Source organism: Semicossyphus pulcher, unplaced genomic scaffold (assembly GCF_022749685.1).
Source record: "Semicossyphus pulcher isolate SPU_LCO1_2020_fin unplaced genomic scaffold, fSemPul1.0.p SCAF_7, whole genome shotgun sequence".
Taxonomy (NCBI): Eukaryota; Metazoa; Chordata; class Actinopteri; order Labriformes; family Labridae; genus Semicossyphus; species Semicossyphus pulcher.
In genome coordinates, this window is record NW_027211748.1 from 16,321,021 (window position 1) to 16,344,678 (window position 23,658).

At 41.9% G+C, this 23,658-nt stretch overlaps 1 protein-coding gene across 2 annotated transcripts; it reads left to right on the top strand.

Moving 5' to 3' along the window:
• Positions 1 to 196: 196 nt before the first annotated feature.
• lpin2 (lipin 2) lies at positions 197 to 23,514 on the top strand. Of its 2 annotated transcripts, none has more exons than XM_069684461.1 (20): positions 197 to 292; positions 6,250 to 6,450; positions 8,896 to 8,991; positions 9,991 to 10,346; positions 10,437 to 10,544; positions 10,641 to 10,767; positions 10,859 to 11,195; positions 11,277 to 11,376; positions 11,550 to 11,737; positions 12,711 to 12,804; positions 12,898 to 12,967; positions 13,057 to 13,149; positions 13,289 to 13,371; positions 13,748 to 13,895; positions 14,508 to 14,656; positions 15,533 to 15,619; positions 16,128 to 16,280; positions 18,121 to 18,235; positions 18,994 to 19,097; positions 20,486 to 23,514. In XM_069684461.1, the coding sequence occupies exons 2-20, from the start codon at positions 6,259 to 6,261 to the stop codon at positions 20,628 to 20,630; spliced, it is 2,745 nt and encodes a 914-aa protein (XP_069540562.1). In that variant the 5' UTR covers positions 197 to 292; positions 6,250 to 6,258; the 3' UTR covers positions 20,631 to 23,514. The 2 variants fall into 2 exon arrangements, with proteins under 2 accessions (XP_069540562.1, XP_069540564.1); XM_069684463.1 differs by having other exon boundaries at positions 9,994 to 10,346.
• Positions 23,515 to 23,658: the final 144 nt, after the last annotated feature.

The window sequence follows — 23,658 nt, forward strand, 5'->3', positions numbered from 1 at the left end:
CGAAGATGAGCTGCTCAGGTCAAAGTCTTGCTAAATATAATAAGGCTGTTCCACTTTATGGTGTAATATTAACCCTGTACAGAACTGTCACACTGGCTGTGTGAGTGAACCACCACTGTGCGGCTCCCTGTCCCAGCAACTTCAGCTGCCTGTTTCCAGCCTCAGCAGCCAGCCACGGTGGTCCAGACACGGACACGTCAGGTGGCTACAGAGGAGTTTATCGGGCAAAGATATGGGGACTCACTGAAGACAGCATAACGTCCTTCATCGGCAGTATCCCGCTGAAGCAAAGGTAAATAAACAGTTAGCGATAGGATGACTTCAACCGCTGTATGTGATGAGCCATATTCATGATTCAACCGTCAGCTTATGTTAGCTAGCTTGTAAGCAGGCTAACACATTTTGATACGAGGGATACATTTCCCCCATATTTTTACCTACAAGATAAGAAAAAATAATTCATCACGTTATAATTAAGGTTTCCGCTTTTCACAGAAACCGGCGACCTCGCGTGAGTCCTGCCTGTAACCGTTTGACCGTTTGCTGTTAGCTAACGGTCATCGAACGACAACACTGAAGCTAGCTAACGGCTAGCTGAGCCCCGGCTCCATTCATTTATTTCCGTCTCTCATATTCCTGCTTTGCAGTTTATGTCTTGAATATGATCAAATGGCAAGCATTAAAGAACACAGTACACATTAGACATTTTGTCTTTAGTTTCTGTTCGTTTATTTCCGCAAGTTTCGCTCTAGTCGGGTTCTGTTGTGGTGGCATATCATTCAAGCGACGTGTCAGCTTTAATAACTAAAATGAGCATTTTTAGCCTCATTAAACAGTGCGACATGAGTTCGCTTGTTTCTTGCGTTCATTCACATTAAACTGTTGTAAATGTTACCGTAACAACAGTCTGTAGGTTGTGAGCAGCAGGGTTATTATAGGCTAGTTGACGAAAACTAAAACTAGCAGTGAAAAATAATTTCGTAAACTGAAATAAAAAAAATAAACACTACAATTTTCCTAAAAACTGGAATGAACATTGCAACACGAACTAAAACTAAATAGAATTTCAGGTAAAATCAGCTCAGTTTTCTCCCCCGATTTACACTGTGGTTGCTATAGGCTACCACTTTGTCCTGCTCTATCTGACTTCTTGAGAGACACTGGCCTAATTAAAAAGGCCTAATGAAAATCATATTTGATGTCATGCATTCTTTCATCCTACCCTTTTCAGCTTCTTTAAATCAAGTCTTTCCTCTTAATACCTGCAAAACTAACACGAAAACTAAATAAAAACTAGTCAATTCCTCAAAAAAAAAAAACTAAACTAAAACTACTTATGAACTCATAAAACTAACAAAAACTAAACTGAATTCAAAAACCAAAATAAAAGACCAAATACAAACATAAACTAATGAAAGTTTCAAAACTATAATAACTGGTTAGCAGTGCTGCCAGCTCACCAAACAAAACCAACTGCCTGTGGGTGCTGTTTGAATACACTAGTAACTTGAACCTCAAGAAGGATACGATAAAAACTTGTTTTCAGGTATTTAATGTAAATGTGAAATTGACCCATTCTGATACTTTAACTTAATCATTGTCAATGAAGTCAGTCTATCACTACGCTACTGTTTCACGTTACCTTATATAACCATAATACATGGAATTAGCTGTGTTATGACACCAAGCTATGCAGTGTGCTAAAACTCATTTGCACTCAGCTGCCTTTTTTAGCTAAAACTAATGTAGTCCAATTCAAAAAAACTTCAATCCTATATTTATTACTGTGCAGTTATTGGTGATGCTGTGTTACTTTGCATTGTGTCATGCAGACTCAATATTATAAACACAGTAATGTCTTGGTCTTGCCTTTGACTTGTGTGAATCTTTCTAATAGAGTGTATTCTCTCAATCGGACATGGTCACATGAATGTTGCACCAAATTAACAACAGTCAGATGGATTTGAATTGTTGATTTTGATTCAACATCTAAATGAAAAAGCACAATATGTTAAAAAAGGAAAGCCAGCCCTGTCTGTTTGGGGTTGCCGTCATGGTTTATGTTACAGGAATAACAAGTAGGTTCATTTTGGTGCAGTTTGGTAACGTAATACCTGCATGAGTGTAACATGAAGCTTGTGTGGTCTGGTTGGCCAGCTCAGTCACACGACTGATTCTTTTGTCACTCTCGTCAAAACAAATGTGCACTGGATCATTACAGACGAAGACCATAATTATGTCCTAAGGGTGACAAGGACATAATAATAAGCCTTATTCCCAACGGAGCTAGTACAGATCTTATTATAAAAGTAAGGGCTTTCTTCAATGATCTAGTGTATCAGTTACTGCTGGGCTATTTGTGACTCAGTACACAGCACAAGTGATTTTTTGCTAACGGAAAGTTTTAATCAATTTATGCATGACACTTTTCAAATATTCAAACACAGAACAGATCCCAGCAGAGGGGGAGGGTGAACCAACAGCAGTGCACTCAGTTGGCCTCTCTGTTTTGTTTGATAGTGTTTACAAAAGGCTTAGCAGATGGGACAGTAGGGACGGGGCCTTTTTGGAAGAGCCTCATGTATTATATTTATCTTATGCATTCACTGAGAAGCTAAACCAGTCAGGAAAATGCTGGAAGGCCGACTTTGGAGAACCCCCTGATGACAAAAACACATCAGAGCTCATCTTCACTCCATCTGTCTTTTATGTGGACAGTATTAGCTGCAGCGTTTGAGCTAATATTTAATCTCAGCAGAGATATACTGAGGTATTTAAAGAATTTACACCAGTTTACTTGAGCTACCACGTGTTAAGTTTAATAAACTACAAGAGATTAACATGTTCAAGACCTTGAGTAGTAGTAGTGAATATTCCATTGGTTGACTGTAGCCAATCAATGTAATCAATCCCCACTTCCCCCCCCCCGTTTTCATTAGTCATGCACAATAACATGCACATGCAGCAAGCAACGATTGTACAGTACATGTGACTGACTTTGCAAGAACGTCACGCTGCAGTGTACTGCTTGTTTTTTTCCTGAGCTTGTGCTCTTATCAGGGAAAAAACATTGCAAAGCAGCTCGCAGAAATTAGCTGTCACTTATCAGCCACACACCGCCACCGTAAAGAGGTCATCCCATTGGGTAAACCTGTGGTGTCCTGTCAGCTGACTGGATGAGCACATCCTGCAAAGAATAGCCCCAGAAGAAGGAAGACAAGGTTTATGATAGCATTGCACAATTGCCACTGGTATCTGATAGCAGAGTACTGGTATTTACCCTGTAAGGGTTTTTCCACATGATAAGGTGGGCCATAATTGAGATTGGATTCAAGATGGCAGGGAGGTTTTATCATCATAACATGAGGGAAGGAAAACTTGGTCCCAGTGGAGTACCCTGAGGTGGGGAAAGTAAGAGCTGGTGCTCCTTAAACGAGATGAAGAGACAGAGATCGTGGGGGGACAAGGATCTCCTGGGAAGCACTACAGAGGACACCACAGACAACAGCGATGAGTTCTCCTCTCTAAAGTCGTCTTGGTCCCTGGTGAGTCAGAGCTGACAGGTCTCTGTCTCTGTCGGTCGCAGCTTGAGAATGATGCTGGAAGGCCTTACTACACTGTTAGTCATGAATCTGCATTGTTTGGTTTGGCAGGTGGCTTGCCTTTGTTTATTTTTGTAGCCAAGCCCAGCTGTTTGGTACCTGACATCAGTGAATCATAAGGAGGATGTGAGTCTTATGGTTGAATTCTAGACTGTTTTTTTCCGGCATGAGTTAGACTGTGTAGAGAGAGGACGGCACACAGAAATAGTGTTTGCATTTATGGTCAAAAGTATTCAGGCACGTACACAGAGCCTTAGTCCCGAATCTAATCTGCTACACATGTATCCAAAGGACTAAGCATGTAATGTTTACTTGTAGTTTGGGATCTTGCCATGTAGCTAGTCATTGTGTGTTGTTCTACTTCCGAGTTGAAACTGAATGAATAAAGCTGATGGGTAGCAGCCGGTAAAGCATGTTTGTCACACATGATTGATACTGGCACCTTTCCAGACAGCTCCTGTAAAAGGATACGTTCTGTTTTTATTGCAGGACATGCCATATTACATAATGACTTTTATAGACGTTTGTAGCCTCGTATTAATGACAGACTTCTTCTACACTCAGTCAGTCAGGGGACAGGAGCTTCTTAGCAGTTCAGCTGCAATGTGACGTGTGTCTGTGAGCTGTCAAAAGAAAAGTGAACGTTTTTTACAACCATTCAGTTTCCAGATAAACAGAAAGTCTAGATAAAGATACAAACATAGAATTAAAAAACAGTATTCTATAAGGAAATTTTTTCCCTGCAGTGAATTATTTTGCAGAGCAATTTTGATCCTGGCCACTGGCCAGAAATGAGCCACTGAATAGTGCATCGGCCATTTTAAATTGAACATATTCCAAGGATGTGATCCACCAAATAACACTTAAGGATAATTTCTTATTAATGATGAAAATTAGAGTGACAAGAGCTGATTAAGTGAGGACAGCATATGCATAATTAGCGGACTACTGCAGAAGCGAAACACATTATGGATGACAATACAAACTCTGACAGTTAATGAAGGGGTAATTCACATATTGAATACAATTATTATGGTAGCTTTGTTGATGCCACTTGAGTTGTACATTTAAATGATAGTTTCCATTTCAAACACTGTCAATTTAGTGGTTGATTAATCTTTATCGCTCGATTAATCCGCTAACCTCTGGTGTGCACCAGCACTAAACATTTTCAAGATGTTTGAAATCCACTGACTGCTGTTTTGAGTTTCATTGAAATAAATCTTCTTGGCATTTAAAGTAACAAATTCATAAGTTACATTAAACAGTCCAGTTATATTCCTGTAAGTTTAGAAGTTACTTGTGCCATGCCTAGTCAAATAGACTCAATAGATGTTTTAAGCAACTTAAATTTTTTTCTCTTGGAGCTAATTTCTTTCAGATTGTAGCTTTGTTATCTACCAGAAGAGCTTAAAGGAATGTCAACAAACGGCCCTGACTCAGGCAAACAGGTTTTTTCCCCATCCTGCTTGTTTAGAAATGTGGGTGAATTTCCTAGAAAGAGTTTCCTGTTGTTGACAGAAGGCCTCACATCAATCATTTTAATTGATGGCTGCTGTACTTCAAGATGTTTGCCTGTCTGTGTGTGGTTAGAAATGTGAGAGTTTGTCTGAGGAGCCTGCATATATTAATATTTAGCTTGCTCTCTGGTAAAACATATCATGCCAGTTTCTCATATTGCATGATGCCAGCCTTGCACAAATGCCCCTATTCTCTACCCTACCATACCCCACCCCCCGCTGCTCTCATGGCTAGCATCCGAACAAAAGGTCAGTGTGAGATAGGAGCATTTCAGGTTACATAAACGCAAAGAAGTCAGCAGGGGAATGTGTTTACAAGCCCCACTTAACGAGACCCTGACCTGAGCAAACCAAAATGATGTTTGCTAAGTTGTATGCGCGCCGTATCACGGTGTGCAAATGACTGGAAAAAATACAGTTCAGTGAATTGAGCGAAGAAGCAAGAGGAAGTCTGGAAAGTTAGTGTGATTATATTTGATTAGCCTGGGTCTGCGTCGACTTTTCTCTCTGATTGACTTCCTTTTATTGCTTATAAAATAATTTACAGCTTTACAAACAGCTTCTCCAAAGTAACAAAGAAATGTTTTGACAAAATGTGCACATAGTTAATCCATGCCTGAACAATTATAGGCACAGCACTCTGGCTTTCAGTGCTTTATTTGATCTACTTAGCAGAGAGTTATGAATGTAAACAGGAAGTCAGCTGCTTTCATGGCAGCAGTGCAGTGGGAACTCTGTGTGAGGTTGTCTCTTCTCATTGTTTGAGCCCAGCCGTCAGCCCCCCCTCTCTGATGTTGCTCATGTGGGACAGCGGCCAGTGACGGGGCAACAGTGGTACTCTGGCAGTCAGTGTGCGGGTCAGGAGATAAACAGAAACCACAGGGCAGGCAGGCTGAGAGAGAGCTCAGAGATGAAAACAAAACACAGATGAGACAGCGTGACGGTGCGGAAGAAGATACTTAAAAAGGGGAGACAACAGTGGATAGACTGAGGGAGTGCGAGGGAAATCAAGTGGAAAGAAATAAGATTCTACCAAAGGCCAAAACAGTCTCCTGGACTCTAAACAGGACGCCTTCATCCTGTCTCTCTCTTGACTCAGCTAATATTTAGTTGTTTCCCCCCTCCAGGCGGACACCATGAACTACGTGGGCCAGCTGGCAGGTCAGGTGCTGGTTACCGTCAAGGAGCTCTATAAGGGCATCAATCAGGCCACGCTGTCGGGCTGCATCGATGTTGTGGTTGTCCGCCAGAGAGATGGCACCTACCAGTGCTCACCATTCCACGTGCGCTTCGGCAAGCTGGGCGTACTGCGCTCCAAAGAGAAAGTGGTAAGTAACTTTTTTCTATTATCATTGTTTTTGTTTTTTTTACAAATACAAAGTGTATTTTATCAGAAGTTTTTTACAGTTCAATCAGTCTTTAATACAACTTAAACATTAAAACGTGCAGTTATTGAGGCTAACGCTGCATGACCTTGTTTCCAAACTAAGTTAGATTACATTACCGCCCTTCAAACAGGTCAGGACAGTGTGTGTGTGTACGAAATGAGCTTTATTGACATTACCCTGAAGTACAGTCACATTGGCCTTCCCTTCTAAGAAATTGGGATGTGTATAATAGATCAATATTGAACATGGTGATCACATGTATAAACTGTGGCAAGCCTATTATGTTTTAAAGATATAGCCTAGCCCAGAGAGAACTTAGCAGTTACATGTGGAGTTCACTTTTAGTAGATTTGTTTCTGTGTAAATTAGCATTTAATTATACTTACAGGGTTTCACCTTGAAAAAGCAGGGGCTAATGTCGCGTATAATTCCATTCAGATTAGTAGAAATGTTTACCAGTCAAAGATCCATGGCTTCATTCATCTGTGTGCCTCGGTGAATATAGGTGGCCTCATTTAGCTGTTAGCTGACCTCTTCTGATGTCTAGGGGTAGAGAAATATTTGGTTCCTGTTTGCATTGATTGGATGTTCATTCATAGAAGTTGTGTCTGGACATTCTGTGGTTATCTTGGTTCAGGAACAATGCTGCTGTATTTAATTAGCGCTCACTTTTTGAAGCACCTTTGCGTTGGCCTAATCGATGGATAGGGAGGGCAAGTAAGCCTGTTTCTGCAGTAGCATAGATAAAAGTTCATAATAGTATGGTGTAGATTACAGTAGGAAAGTAGGGAGTTAATTTAGAGCCAAATATAATGGGTTTCAAAAACAGCAGATCTATTTGAAGGATAAGAGCTGCTTTAGAATCCGGGACCACCGCATTTCTTGTGTGTGAAATAGAGCTAACTTGAGTTTTCTAGCTTGCATACAAATTCAGAATATTCCTTGCTTGGTCCTGTTAGCAATTAGTAATGGCTAATATTAGACAGCGATTATAATTGAATGTGTTTTTCCAGCACATCATGTTAACGGCACATGTCCAGGGCTTCTATATTTAGAACAGTAACGCTCTGCTCTGACTTGAAGACAGCTGATTTTCTCGCTTTTGGACCTGAGTGGGTGATGATTTGCGGGGGATTGACACTGTCTCTACACCTACCCAGAATGCTGATGGGGCTCGGTGGGAATACTGAATGAGTGGTTCCTATGGCAACAGCTCTACAACTTGAATGTGTGGGAGGGAGAGGAAACGTGAAGAAGAAGGCCTCAACAACAAGGGCTGTTGTGTAACAGTTATGCATGATGTGTCCATGAGTTACTTATCAGACCCTCCAGGGCTGCTGCTAAATATATCGCTTTTTTTAGAAGTTTCTGGACCAAAAAAAAGATGAGATATTTGTTGCTGTCATGCTGATACTTTTAAAAAATCAGTTTAGGATTGAAACTGTCGTTGCCAGCCAAATACTAATTACATTTTGGCTTTGTATAACATGTCTGTCTTCACTAACTGGCAGTATTGTTTGGCAGCTGAACATGTTTTTAAAGTCCTGTTTGAGCTTCAAAAATGTGACATTGTCTGCTGCTGTCAGACATAAACAAACCAACGCTGAGCCTTTCTCTGAGCATCTGCAGGCAGCCATGCTTCCAGTTCTTCCAGTAATCCAGCATGGTGTTGGCAAATCCACAACTCAGCCACTCAAGTGAACATAACCTGCCACTGACTGTGAAAGGTTGAAGAGGGCCCTCATTTATTCTGCCTCATTATTAATTGGGCATTGAAATTCCCAGCCATCACTCACCACACATAAACTCCCCTCAGCAACCCTGAGGGGATGAAATGAAATCTTGAGGCTGCTGGGAAAACACGCAGAATGAAAGATGCAACATGACAGATCAAAAGAGAATACAGAAATAAAACAGATGATTTTGGAGGCTGTGAGTTGAGAGCCAATTCTGATGAATTGGTTTAAGATTGTCAGACTGGCCGGGGCACTTGCGAGTCAAATTGTTCCTTCTCTGTAGCGTCTGCCAGACGTGACCTGGTTTCTGCTTTTGTGGTGTCAAGTTCCTGAATGGCCGCAGGTCCACTGGGGGTTTTCCTGGCAAACATGAATGGCCCTTTTCTATTGGCAGGCTCCACAGAATGCAAGCTCAGAGGACTAATACTCTTATTAGATTTTGAAAAGCCTCAGGGGAAAGATGGGGGTGTAAGAAGCTACAGGCTTCCTACTGTACAAAATGTTGGATATATGATAAAAGCATTATTTTAAATCTATATAAAAGGCAAAATACAGAAGATAGATATGCATGCTGTTTAAATGTAATTTCCAGTTCTTCACAATAACTGTACCATAATATTTCTTGTATGTTCTGCCAAAATTCTTACAGATTGACATTGAAGTGAATGGAGAGCCAGTGGAGCTGCACATGAAGCTTGGTGACAATGGAGAGGCCTTTTTTGTCCAGGAATCCGAACAGCTGAACGTAAGCAACCGTTTCACTACACACAATTTGGAAAAATAACACACAACAACAAACACACTGTTATAGTTTGAAAGCACAATATTTTGTTTATTTTGTGAACCAAAGCAGCTGAAGTCAAGCAAGTATTTAAAGGGCCAGTTTGCCGATTTTCAACCTCAGTCCTATCATGCTGTTATGGGGAGCTAATGACATTATGGTAGGAAAAAAATGCAGTTTCGCTCTGTGCATTTTGGGGCCCTGGAAAACCTCCGCCAGGCTACGTAAACCGTGTCATCTGGCGGAGTCCAGGGAGCTTGCTAAACTACACTTCCTCACGCCCGCCTCCGATGCCATGTCTCGTTCAAAATCGTCAGGTTTGAAATGTAGACTGCAGGCCTGAAGACTTTTTCCACCGGTATATTCTCTTCGTATTTCAGATTCTGTACCGCTCTGAGCCATTGCCTGCAGCGATCAATGTCCTTGACTGGAAAACGGTACTATTTCACTCCAGCATCTCTCGCTGGGCCGTTACTTTCAGAGGGAGGGGCGCAATGCATGCTTGGTGTTGTAGGAATGTGGAATGGGTGAAACCATGAGCTGTTTGTACAACTTTCTCCACAGCTATGGTGGCAATTTCCAATATTATTGCTTCTATCGATTACGGAGAACACCAGCTTTGACTGACAGTGGCTTTTCCCTTTAACAGATGGCAAATTATGTTTCTATCAAATCAACAATTGGATCTTTTCCAGGTTCAAGTGTTGCATGAAATATGTACTAAAAAAATGAGTTTGTTTTCTGTGTCAGCCAAGCAGACATCCAAACAATCACTTCCTTTGATAGATTTTTTTATGCAATAAAGTTTCAAGGCTGAAAATGAATTTGAAGAGTATGTCACACTCATAAAGCTCAGCAGTGACAAAAACTCTTTTCAACTGGACTTGAGTCTTAGGCGTCATTATGCTGCTCTCACTTGAACATATCTTTAGCCTAAAGGTCCTGCATTCTCTCTTGATTCAGCAGATTGTCCCTGCCCACTTGGCCACCTCACCAATCCCTACTGAGAGTCACCTGTTCTGGATCTCTGAGGTTGAGAACAAAGTTTTGGAGGATGACACCGCTGACCAAGAAGACCCGCCAGAGCCTCCTGCCCCGAGCACCATGGCCACGAAAAAGAAGAAGAGACGGAGGAAGAAGCACAAGGGCGATCCCCGGAGAGAAGAGCTGACCCCGCCCATGTTAGTCACCACTACTACTGCGAATGCTGCTAACATACCTGCTGCTATGACTGCTGCTATGTCCAGTGCTGGGCAAAATGAGGAGATCTTTGAGATGGACTTGAGCTCGGATGAGGAAGTTGCAGCCCGTGTCTCAAGGTGAGTTCAGGTCGGGGCTTGTTGCTTTAAAATGATCTGTTTGAATAGAAATGGGTTTATTTACCTGATCTTTTTTTGCCCTGGATATAGGTCTCCTTCTGTGACCACTATGCGAGACATTGACCCCAAATTACCCGCAGCCAGACACAACCTTGATGGTTATCCACTGTCTGATGGAGACTGGCCTGCAGATGACAGGTATGTATTGAAATACACAGGACAACATCAGCAAGGATGCAGCAGAGACACATACACAGACTCTATCTTACTCTTTACATTTATCTATCCCTTTAGTCATGGCTTGTCTCAGGCCTTTTCCCCAAAGAGTGACTCTGAACTGGTGGTCAGGCCTTCAGAGAGCATGCTCAGAGCTGAGTCCCACATGCAGTGGACCTGGGGAGAGCTTCCAGAAACAGCCAGGGTGAGCACTTCTCTCTACTTACACTCTGAAATGCATAATTTCAGTATACTTTAGTCTTGTAACATTCTCCCCTCTGATTTGAAATTGCCAGGTCCCTAAAAAAGAAAAAACAGAACTAATAAAAACAGTGACCATCACCCCGTCAGAGAGCACCCACTTCCGAGTCATCCTCAGCACAGAGGCGATGGAGAACGAGACTGAGCCTGAAAAAGACAATGCTGCCTCCTCCTCAGTGTGTACCATTGTGAAGCCCGAGCCACGCACCCCTATCACAACTGTAACACCTGATAGTCTCCTCACACCTGTCAGCACCATAAGCTCTGTGGGTCCCATAACCCCCACAGAGCCCCTGGATGTCCTTCCATCCAATGTGGCAACCTCCACCCCTTCCAACAGCCAGCAGAGCGATTCACCCTCGAGGAAGAAAGGTGCGTTCACTTTCAGCTACACTTGGTTACCTCTTATTATGATTGTATGATGACTAATTAAGAATTCTGTTTTAAATGAAGGTGTCCCAAAGAGGAGCCAGCATCAGGGGCCTGAGGATATCTACCTAGATGACCTGAATGTACTTGAACCTGATGTTGCTGCAAGATATTTTCCCAAGAGGTTAGATCATGAAAGAGGAACCTAATTAAAGTTGCTGCCTGACCTGTTTTAGTTAAAAATGGAAGGCTAAGTTTGCTCTATTTTCAGACTAGACGTAGAAAAATATTCCTCCTCTGAAGTAACACCTAAGGCCTTAAAGACAAGTATCATGTTTTCCTCTTTTGTCGCTGCAGTGAGGCTGAGGCAGCCACTAAGCACTGGATGGACTCAGAGATCGGCTCCGGTTCACAGTCTCCACAGTCGGTGGGCAGCGCAGCAGCTGACAGCGGGACAGAGTGTCTCTCTGATTCAGCGAGTGATCTCCCTGACGTCACTCTTTCTCTGTGCGGAGGCCTCACAGAAAATGCTGAAATATCCAAAGGTACACCAAGATGTCACCCATAAAAAATGTAGAGCAATGTGCACTTAGTACCTTATGCAGAATTTAAGACGTGCGAAGCAACAGTTTTCCTACTGATAGACACATAAAAAGGCAACTAAACAGTTTTAGGCTCTATTCTATTTGAATCATCTGCTTGGTTTGTTTTACGGGCATGAAGGCACACTTGACTGTTTAACAAGGGTCTTTTGTATCTTAATCTCTATTTACAGATTCTACATAGAAATGTAGAATCTGTAGGCAGGGACGTGGATTTTAGGGATGGCAAGGGTTCTGGTTTCTGTTTGAACTACGCTTGTAGTCAGAGTAATATTGACCAATCACGTATCAGCAGGCTGCGGCGTATGCAGGTAAAACAGTCCATGAGGAGAGCAAAAGCAGGTGGAACGTAATGCACCGTAATGACATCCCGTTTCCCATCAGCGTGATCTGAGGATGATTTAGCTTCTTTATTTATCTCTATGAACAGACATCTGCAGCAAGTTCAGCTCACAATCTGTTCTAGATCTAAAATTCAACTTGAGATAAATCCCCTTGTCTCTGTGTCATAAAAGCCGATCAGCGTTCAGATTTCCCAACTTCCTCGAATGCATCAGATCTATCCGACCTCCGTTCAGCAAACGAGCACTTTAAAAGTTTTCTTGACCTGACAAAGCTTCATATTTACTTTTTACTAATCTGCATCATGATGTTGAAACTTCAGCAAAGGTAAGACCTGTTAGTTAAAGTAAAACACAGGAAAAACGGTTTCTTTTTCTGTAAACAATGTAGCACGCAGAAAAGGAAGTCTTAATTGGAAGTCGTTTATCGCTAACCACTGGCTACACGCCCGGCATGTTGTCCCCAGAGGCTATATCGTCGTCAGACTATAGCCGATGGGATCCAAGATTGCTCGTGTCTGAACCACCTTTTCGTCAGTCTTTAATTAATGCTCCTCTCTCTTCTGTGTTTGCAGAAAGGTTCATGGAGCATATCATCACCTATCAAGAATTTGCTGAGAATCCAGCAATAATAGATAACCCCAACCTGGTAGTAAAGATAGGAAATAGGTAAGTAAGCATTTTTTACATCACAAGTGAAATCTACGAGAGAGATAAGTAAGTGTGTTAAAATTCTCCCTTAACTATTGTCTGTGTTCTCAGGTATTATAATTGGACTCTAGCTGCACCCTTGATTCTTAGTCTACAAGCATTTCAGAAGAATTTACCAAAGGTATTTGACTGATTTTCAGTACTTACAGTTCATTACTGAATTTTCAGCCAGCTCATTGTTAACTCCTGTTGTCTTGTTGTTTATGCTAGGCTACAGAGGAGGCCTGGGTGAAGGAGAAAATGCCAAAGAAGTCAGGTCGCTGGTGGTTCTGGCGAAAAAGGGCGGATAGTACAATCAAGCAGGTGTGCACATGTTTTAAGTTTTAAAAAATGAAATGCACTGCTATTCATTTGTTTTTTAGTATGACTTACCTATATGTACATGTACAGTGTTATGTTTTCATCTGCTTTATCTGTGGATATTTTCCATTTCTTCTTCCAGTCAGAGACCAAGCTTGAAACTAAGGAGGAGTCTCATTTAGAGGAGGAAGGACCCTCCATGTCTCAGGAGAAACTGCCCATGCCGTAAGTGATACCAAGGGTTTATTCATTACTCAAGCCAAGTCAGTTCAGTGACATGTTGAACTCATAAAAGCTTCATAAATCTGTTATTTTATAGCAACTTGGAATAGTCACATTCTGTTTTTGGAGAATGAAATCATTTCAAAGGTGTTTGGGCTGGGCTAACAGGCAGATCATGAAGGGCTGAACATGTCCAGGGAGATTTAATTTAATGTATTTAATCAGATTCAGGTCATGCACATGCAAATTAATAGGAGCACAAAAGTAGTTAAGTTTTGTTTGCCGTATTCATCACTGGTTATTGCACTCATAGCTGATTTCAGAAAATCTATCTGTATACTGTTGAAAGATAACAAACAACCATTTTGTTTCCCTTTAGGCCTAAAGCAGGAGACTCATCCAGTGATGAAGAGGGCAAGGAGGTGAGCGCTGCCTCCTGTCAGGACAGACTGCAGCCTGTGGATGGTCAGCACCACCCGAGCCCACACACTTACAGGAAGTCACTCCGCCTCTCCTCTGATCAGATAGTAAGTTCATTCTGACACACCTGCTTTGCTTCCTCAAAATCATCTAGCCTACTTCTGAAGAAGTGTATCATGTGGGGCGCTGGTTTAGCTCAGTTGGTAGAGTAGGCGCCCCATGTACAGAGGCTACAGTCCTCGAGGCACTGATCACAGGCTCGTCTCCCGGTCTGTGATCATTTGGTGCATGTCATCCCCCCCTCTCTTCCCCCAGTGTTTCCTGTCTCTCTTCAGCTATCCTATCAAATAAATGCAAACGCCAAAATAATAATCTTAAAAATATCATTCTACTGCTCAATAACTTTGGTATTATTAAGCTTTACTTTTATTTTAAAGTTATATTTTCAAATATATGATTGATCAGGTCACAAACCAGATAGTTGAGTACTTCAAAGTGTTTATTTTGCAGTGTAGAGCTCCCTCTGCTGGCTATCTATGAACTGCATCATGCTTGCTCCACTTACAGTCTGTAGGGGGCTCTAAAGACCTACACATATTCATTAAACTGTGGCAAACAAATCATACTGGAGAGTCATGTCTATGCTGTGGGAACAAATAAGTAGTGATTGAAATAGCCTGTGCCTCCAGGTGCCTTCACTGTTTTCATTGTGTTACCAGGCCAGTCTGAAACTGAAGGAGGGACCCAATGACGTGACGTTCAGCATCACCACCCAATACCAGGGAACGTGCCGCTGCGAGGGCACCATCTACCTGTGGAACTGGGACGACAAAGTCATTATCTCTGACATTGACGGCACCATCACAAAGTAGGTGCCTCAAAGTCACTCATGACAACAGTTTCATAATCGCTCTGCGCAGATGAAAGACGCTGAACCTCTTTGATTCAGCTTTTGTGTTACTACACAGCTCATACATTTACTCATAAATACTGAACAGGAACACTAGCATATGAGAAACTAATTTATATCTAATTTTAGATCACTAGTCAGATCATGCAAAAGTACCAGTGTAACAAATGACAGATGAATGAGTTTTTACAGATCGCTTCATTTCCTGTCTAACTCATCTTGTGCAGTTTTCTGAGCAGCATCCAAGCAAATGACAATTTCAAGTCCCTCTGAAATACCAAATATTAATTCCATAATCCTTTTTAATTAGCTAAAAGCTAGCTCCATCGTGTCTGATGCAAACCTGATGTCTTGCTGCCCGCCTGACGCCCACTCATAGGTGGCCAACATCAAACAGGTCCAGAGTGACTGCAGCTTATTATCTCTGTGACCCTTAAGGCCAACCTGTGGCTTGTGGCTTTCTTTGAGTAATAGGCTAAAGAGCACAGGGACTATAATGAGCCCATTTACATTTCTGTCTGAAAGTACATGCAGCTATAGGCTGAGGTTGAGACAGTTCCTCCCCTATGGGCCAGGGATCCTCATTAGTGGAGAACAGTCCATAATGTTGTCTTTTTATGATGAAATGGTAAAGTAATTATGGTGCTTTATGTGATCTTCTCAGAGCGCCCTGCACCACCGATCTGCTTTATTTCCGTACACGCGCATGTTCTCTAAGACTCTCTTACTCTACATCTGGTCCACCTGTGAAGCTTGTTTGTCAGTGATGTCCCTGGCAGATGTCTCTGTCTTTATGTCACTAATGTTTGCACGCGTTTGTTGTTGTTGTTTTAGGTCAGATGTGTTTGGACAAATCCTGCCACAGTTGGGGAAGGACTGGACCCACCAGGGCATCGCCAAGCTCTACCACTCAGTAGCTGAGTAAGTGCACAACAACACTGATTAATCACAGAGGAAGGATGAATGGTCGGTCAGTGGTTAGGACTGTCTGGTTTGATTCCCAATCGTCTCCCCGTGGAGTTGATATTTCCTCCCGGTGTTTGCGTGGGGTGGTGCTCTGAGGTGGATGACTCAGGAAGTTTAATCGAGACAGAATTATTGTAGAAAGTAAGAACACCATTAAACACTGTGTGAGTGTTCGGCCACTCTTAATATAGTTCCTTTTGTGAGTTTGAAACGTTAATCTTTACCTGTCTTTGCAGCTTAAGTCGTGTATATAATAGACAACTTAATACACACAGAAGGAAATAGGACCATAAGTATGAAATATAATCTTTCCAAAGTCAAATGTTTCTAACATTCGTATGACTTCTGCACATTATAAAAGTGACCAGTATAGCTGTTCTAATTAAAGTGCTATTCTTGGTAGCTGCTAATGAAGGTCATGATATTAACTGTATTAATGAGCACGACTCTCCTGATTTTGCAGGAATGGCTACAAGTTCCTGTACTGCTCAGCACGCGCTATTGGCATGGCGGACATGACAAGAGGTTACCTGCAGTGGGTCAATGATGGAGGCACCATCCTGCCCCGGGGCCCTCTCATGCTGTCTCCCAGCAGCCTCTTCTCCGCCTTCCACAGGTACGAGAATATTCAACATTTGGCAACTAGTTCCAGTGTTGTAAAGCCGAAAACTTCTTCTCTTAAAGTCACATGCATTCAAACTTTCAGCCCTTTGAACTATGATCCTTTCCGCCTGCAAACTTAATTTCACATTAAACATCCACAAATTTCCTTGAGTCACAATCCTCTCTAAATCCACACTGATTATAATTATCCTTTCATATGGTGAGCTTGGTTAAGACTGCAGGAAACTCAAACTCTGACTATTTCTGACTAATTATTGATTTGTAACCTTGCCATCAGCTCCTAGAAACACTCAGCATTCTCTTGCTGTCTCTTCATGGCTTTATTATTTCCCTGTCTGTGAACAAGGTTGAACTCTTTCTTCACAGACAGAGAAAGCCTCCAAGCTATCAACTTTGGTGTGGGATTGACATGTTTATTCATTAGATCGACAGACTTTAGAAATTAATTTCCGTGCCGCACTTCTCTAAGTTTTTCATCTTTAAGAATCCAGTTATTCCAAGTGACACTGAAACGCTTTTTTTTCTGTTAATTTTAGTTTTTAATTGTGGAAAAAGTCATTGTTCTCTGTTAGAGAGATGGAGAACAGAATATGGCCGATCCATTGTTTGCATTTATGATGTTGTTAATAATTAATATCAGCACATGTTCATGTCAAGTGAATTTAAAAAACAATAGCACTACACCATTTGCTACAAATGTAGCTTTGCGAGGCTGCATGGTGGTGCAGTGGTTAGCGCTGTTCCATCCAGAAGGTTCCTGGTTCGAATCCCGGTTCGGACGAAGGGGGCCTTTCTGTGTGCATGTTCTCCCCCAGTACTCCTGCTTCCTCCCACAGTCCAAAGACATGCTCGTTAGGTTCACTGGTGACTCTTAACTGCCTGTAGGCTTGAATGTGAGCGTGAAAGGTTGCCTGTCTCTATGTTTCAGCCCTGTGATTGACCGGTAATCAGTCCAGGGTGTACCCCGCCTCTCGCCCAATGACAGCTGGGTTAGGCTCCAGCCGTGTGACCCTTAACAGGATAAGTGGAATAGATAATGAACGGATGGATGTACAGTTGCTTTGCAAGGCAAACATGTCAATGGCTTGGCAGCAAGTGCCCATCACCAACCCTCTGGCTTAAATACTGTAGGCACACAACGCACACAGTGAGATACAGGCTTTCTTCTGCCATATGAGCCATTATTAGTTCTGTGCATGTAAAATGGCCAAACCTTGTGTTTATGTATGCTTGCTCTGTAAAAGATCAGCACTAAGAAACAAAACTATCCTCTTGATTTCATCTGTACGGATCCCCTAAAGTCCCATCATGCGGGAAGTTTCATGTAAACACAATATAATGTGACAAAAATTCATATGCATCTCAAACAGCATCAGGTGAAACCATATAATGCCAAGAACTTACATACTGGCTAATTCACTAAACAGATTTAAATGTACCCAAGTTAGCTGAAAGAAAATGTTCATCTCCAGTCCCTGTGTCTGTTGTTGATGGGCATCCCAGGATACTTAAAACAATACAATATGTAAAATAGCTATACTCTATATTGTATAAAGCACAGTCCTATCATGCCTTTACTATGACTGAATTAACTGGTTCTCACAAAACAAAGAACTTGCCGCACATGTTGAAAAAGATATCGCCTTACAGGACTTTTGAGGCTCCATAAAGTTGCGTCATGTGTATTATAAAAAAAAAAGCCAAGAAAAGAGAGAAGAAGGAAGCTTGAGAGAAAGTACACATTTATTTGGCAAAGTTAACTCTGATCAGACCTGACCCAGTGTAAGGACATGTATGTTTGTCGCACTAATCAAACTGTCTGTTTGCTTCAGGGAGGTCATCGAGAAGAAACCAGAGATCTTCAAGATTGAATGCCTTACCGATATCAAGAACCTGTTCCAGCATAACAAGCAGCCATTCTACGCCGCCTTTGGGAATAGAACTAATGTGAGTTAATGGATGTTTAAGGATGTCAGACTCATGGACATTAAAGCTCTCGCTGTTACATGTCAGTGAGCTGCGTTTTCCAGAAGACCCCGAGTCATGATGTATTGCTAGATCATCATGACAGTTTGGCTATTAATTAGCAGACACAAACATGTGTAATCAGGACTGGGCTGAACCTGAGCTGAGGTCACCGGCGGCTGTGCGTGCTCCCATGTGACACCGTCTGTGGAAGAGATCTCCAGCCGGGCACAGCGTCTCATCTTCAGCTGCGTAAACACCAACACCCTGATGAAGCGCCGGGCCAGCCATCAAACCTCAGTCTGTCTCGAAAGCTCGCCAAAGAAAAGAAAACACAGAAATAACTCACACAAACACACACAGTGTCGAGCTTGCCCACCAAAACATTCAGTGTAGAAATGTTGCCATTACAGGCATGAGGTGGAACACAAACAGGAAATCTGTGGTTAATGTTTCTAACATGCTCGTGTCAGTTTGTATCAGTGTGTGTAATGCTTTCTGAAAATAGCTTTCAAAGGGCAAGTCACTCATTTTACATTATATGAATTAGTTTATCTCACATAGTTTGATCTTCTGTCTGGTTTTTAGCTCATCACTAACAAAAACACCAGCTTGTTGTGCTTGTCAACATTAATACTGGAAAACATAAACTTTGAGGATGTTATGAGTTGTAGATTTTCAATGTCAATTTCTACTGTTTTTTTAGATCACATATTGACTATAATGCTGTCTTTACACAGGATGTGTTTGCCTATAAGGAGGTGGGAGTTCCTGTGTGTCGGATCTTCACGGTCAACCCCAAAGGAGAGCTGATCCAGGAGCAGACCAAGGGCAACAAGTCCTCGTAAGTACCTTAGCTGGCAAGATTTCCAGCTAAAATAAGAATTTTAGCTTAAAGCTACACAAATCAATATTGTCTGAAGAAGAAAACATAGTTTATTAATCCCAGAGGGAATTCATTGTTTTCCCTATCCCTACACACACATAGGCCCGAAATACACACATGCACAGGGGCTCTATGGACATGCATTAATTGAGAGACGTCAGAGTGAGGGGGCTGCACCTCGACAGTGCCCAGGAAATGACACAGCACCTCTCTAGCTACCAGCCCCAATTTCCAAGCTTGGTCCGTACCGGAACTTGAGCCGGCCACCCTCCGGTTCCCAAGCCAAGTCCCTGCAGACTGAGCTACAGTCTACCCCACCAATGTTACCAATGTGCTATCAATCTGCCAAATTGTTTTAATTTATGTAAAAGTGGTCATTTGCAGTTTGGAACCCACTGAGATTTATTATGCGACTCTGCAGGTCCACACAGCTTTTTGGATCTTTTAGCGTCTTTATTGTTTTGGTTTCACAGTCCCAAACCTTTGTTTTGGTTCTTTCTCAACGCTTTCATCAACCTGCTGTAGAATGCAGCTGTTTTCAGCCGAAAGCTTCAATTCACTGACTATACACTGCCTGCCCAGCCCCAAACAAAACACAGTCAAAGGAAGCAAACAGGCTTTAAAACAGAATTAAAAAGCAGATGTTGTAGCAGCTTAAAAACAGCATGTTTTTCTCAGGATCTGGTGGAGAGCAAACCAGAGTTATTAGGAGAGTGATTATTGGATATATACGCTCACCGGCCACTTCATTAGGTACACCTGAAAAAGCTTATCTAATACACCAGCTCAGCCATAAGGTTTGCTTTTATGTTGCCTGTAATGTACAGGTTGTCATAGAGGTGTTAATTCAATGACACTTCAGCGTCAAGGTCATAATTGGTGGTGGGGCTGTACTGAGCTGCATTATATCCAGAGGTGTTTCTAACACTCTGGCCCCCTCATGTATGTAAATAGGGAGGACAAATGATTAGAGACACATCTCAATATAATGTAGTTCAGTACAACACCACCTTTAACTACAGCCTCAGTATTAAACATTGAATTTACACACTTCAGACTCTCCACAAAACAAAAGTCAACAAAAACTAAACTTCATAAAAGCGGAATCCATGGCAGGGCTGTTGTATTGAACTGCATTAGATTATACAGGTGTACCTAATGAAGTGGCCGGTGAGTGTATAGTGATATATGTAAGTAATGTGAACAGCTTGTTTTGCCATTTCCTTTGTATTGTCAATACTATTTTAGTTGGTTTTCTTGCTTGAAAACTTGCCATTATTGCTATTTATATGTTCTCTGCCTGTCACCACCTCTCTGTCTCTCTGACATCACTTTTTCCTCCACAGTTATGGCCGGCTGAGCGAGCTGGTGGAGCACGTGTTCCCTCTGTTGAGTAAAGAGCAGAACGAGGCCTTCCTCATGCCGGAGTACAGCTCATTCTGTTACTGGAGGCAGCCCATACCAGTCATCAGCCCCGATGAACTGCTCTGATCCAGTGCATACGGATACTCAGGTATTCATATCGCTGCAAATGGACTGTGCACTTGAATGCATCTCCAGGAAACATGTGGATTTTCCTATATAGTTCTCAGACACGCACATTCACTAAAGTCTACAATAACAGGGTTATGACCACAAACACAAAACAGCCTCTAAACTGTAATAACTCATTAAAGATGAGTGGTAGTTCTCTCTGGTGAATAACCCCTGAAATGTCTCATCCCTGGAAGACCGAATCAACAAATAATCACATTTCGTCATGCCTGTGAAGGCATCCTAACCCAGTGAGCACTCTTTAGTCCCCTTCAGAGAAACTGGATTAAGATCTGAGACTCGTGTGTCTCTCTCTGTACCTTTCAGCAAACAGGACAGTCTGTATTTGCCATCAGGGAAGCGACTGAAGCCCCACATGAGGTATTAGCCCCGAGCACTGGAGACTGAGCTGTGCAGAAGGAAAAGACATTGTTCTCTTGAATCGTGTTTTTCTGAACGCCCCGAGGAAGCAAAATAAAAAAGATCAAAGTAAAAACCATAATTAAGACAGGACAGGGAATGAACACTGACAGCTAGTTATGCTCTGGTATATTTAGCTGTGGCTGGATGCAGGTATCCAGCCTTGGTTTTGTTCTCATGGAATAAAATGGTGATTTTGGCTGAAAAAATCGACATCACGACCTACGATCCACACGCAGTAGTTATATGCAGAAACCTGCAGCTACTGCAGGTGTTCACTTTTGTTCCTGACTCTGTCGCCTGACTGACTGCAGTCGTTAGCTCGCCGTTAAAGGAACAGATTTCAGATCATCACTTTTCCCCTCAGAGAGCTTTCGACGCTCGTACCGAATGAGTCATGTTCCGTATTGTTAATATTCAAGGTCACACCAGGGATGTGCTTTCACCAACGAGTATGTGAAGATCCACGCTTAGATGTGACTTAAAAACAAAACGAAGCAGCTTCATGGTATATTGTCTCGCTGTTATTTTAATATGTTTGTTCTGTTCTACAAGCTCTGGCGAATCAAGTGTGTTTTGTTAACAATGCAGTCATTATTTATGATAATTGATATGTTTAAGTTATTGATTTCTATCGTGATGCCTTTGCTTGTCTGAAAAAACTAATTTATCACCAATGCAATGTTGAAGTACTTCAAATTGGTATTTTGTGTGACTGGTCACAGGTTACCATGCACTTAACAGTAACTCATAGGCCTTGTATGAGCTTTTTGTTTTTTTAAAGCTTGTATCCCATTTCCAGAACGATCCGTATTAATTTGTTTTGCAGTGAAGCTTTCAACATGTAGGGTACATTCACATTCCTTAGGAAACCTCAGAATCCACAGCTTTAGTATTAAATTATGTGTAAATGTTCATTATGATGCTTGAGTTAAAATATTGGACACAAGCAGATGTGCATAGAGCTTAAAATGAAGGATTCCGGCTTGCGAGGACTTCTGTAAGATGACTGTTGGCTGATGTAAATGTGTGCGTGCGTGTGTGTGTGTGTGTGTGTGTGTGTGTGTGTGTGTGCGTGCATATCTAATCACTGAGTGCTGCTGCTGCTGTCGGGGTGACAGAATCACTCACCCTTTGCTTATGTTCCCTCAGTGGCTTTACCGAGACTTATCCAACGCACTTTTGTCTAAGCTGCACCCAGAGACACAGCTCAGAGCACCTCTCACCCACATGCACTTCACCCACCGGTCTTTATAGATTATAGACCGGAGTATGCAATTAAAGCAGGCTGGAGAGTTGTAGTTTTACCTCTTTGTTGTTGTGCGAGTGACCGTCTGACTCCACAGACAGAAAGAGCTGTTCTGAAACGTGTCAATAAAAGTAATTATTACAGGAGGGGATTCGTGTTTGTAGGTTGCGAGGCAAAATGTGAGGTTTAAATACAAAATAATGTTTATTTTGGGTGCTGAACAGAGCTAACCCTTTAGCCTCTGTGTGTGTATGTGTGTGTGCGAATGTGTGTGAGTTAGACTAAAGACTGATCCCGTGCCTCTGGTGAGCAGAGGAAGAGCCAAATGGGTTTTGTTTGGGGATAAACAGGAAATACTTGACTGTATACAGGAAGGTTATTGAAGCGCTTCAGTGGCATTATGCGTGCATGTTCTAGGAAGGAGACTTGTGGGCAGAAAACCTGCACAAGTGTAACAAGAACCGCTAATATGTGCTATTGAGGATTAAAAAAGAGTTGGAGCGAGACGAGGCAGGAAAGAAAATCATTTAAGGATACAAAAAAAGCACAATGTACAACAACAGCTACATCCAGATTTGTCTCCATTAGTCGTCATTGTTTTTGCAGAAGTGTGTCCGCACTCTTCACCCTGTAGCTCAGACGTTTCCGTAACGATTAAGTTGTGTGTTCTGCTGTGATTGGTTTTGCTTGTTCTCTACGACGTTTGGTGAAGTCAAATAGATATATCTTATGATTTAACAAAAGGAATTCCATTCTTTCTATGAAAGTAAAAGCATCTTGTGTGGAAGAATCACACTTCATCCTCTATGATCCCGGGATACGTGGTATATAATATTGTTTGTTCTCACTCGACTGCTGTGGAAAAATGATCCAGTGTAAACGCTGATCGTCACGTTCTTCTGTCTTTGATGCCTTTTTTTTTGTTTTTATTATTTCTCATAAAGTGAATGATCTTTTGTGGAACTTCTGTTCGGAGGTAATGCTTGCTATTCGATTGTGTCTGACCAACAGAAATACCTTAAGTGTATGCTGTGTTTGATTTGTATAGAAATGTGGTTTAAAGTATGTTTAAAGAACAAAAATACATTGTAAGATGAAGAAAATATAGGCCTAATGAAGCTAACAAAGTGTGGCTTGTGGTCATATTTGTATTAAATAAAGTTTCTAACTGAAGCCTTTGTGTGTGTTTTTCTTTGTCTCCAGTCAGAGGCCGGTGGAGCCGCTTTCACCCTGTAGCTGTTTGTTTAAGCAACAATACATAAAGGAGGTTATTGCAGATTAAATCCAAATTCCTGTGTGTTTTATTGAATAACACAA

Bases quoted from the DNA above. Each gene is read 5' to 3' on its own strand.
- lpin2 (XM_069684461.1), top strand. From the start codon at position 6,259: ATGAACTACGTGGGCCAGCTGGCAGGTCAGGTGCTGGTTACCGTCAAG. The intron at 10,347-10,436 runs GTGAGTTCAGGT...CCCTGGATATAG, and splicing joins GTTGCAGCCCGTGTCTCAAG to GTCTCCTTCTGTGACCACTA. The intron at 11,377-11,549 runs GTTAGATCATGA...TTGTCGCTGCAG, and splicing joins GCAAGATATTTTCCCAAGAG to TGAGGCTGAGGCAGCCACTA.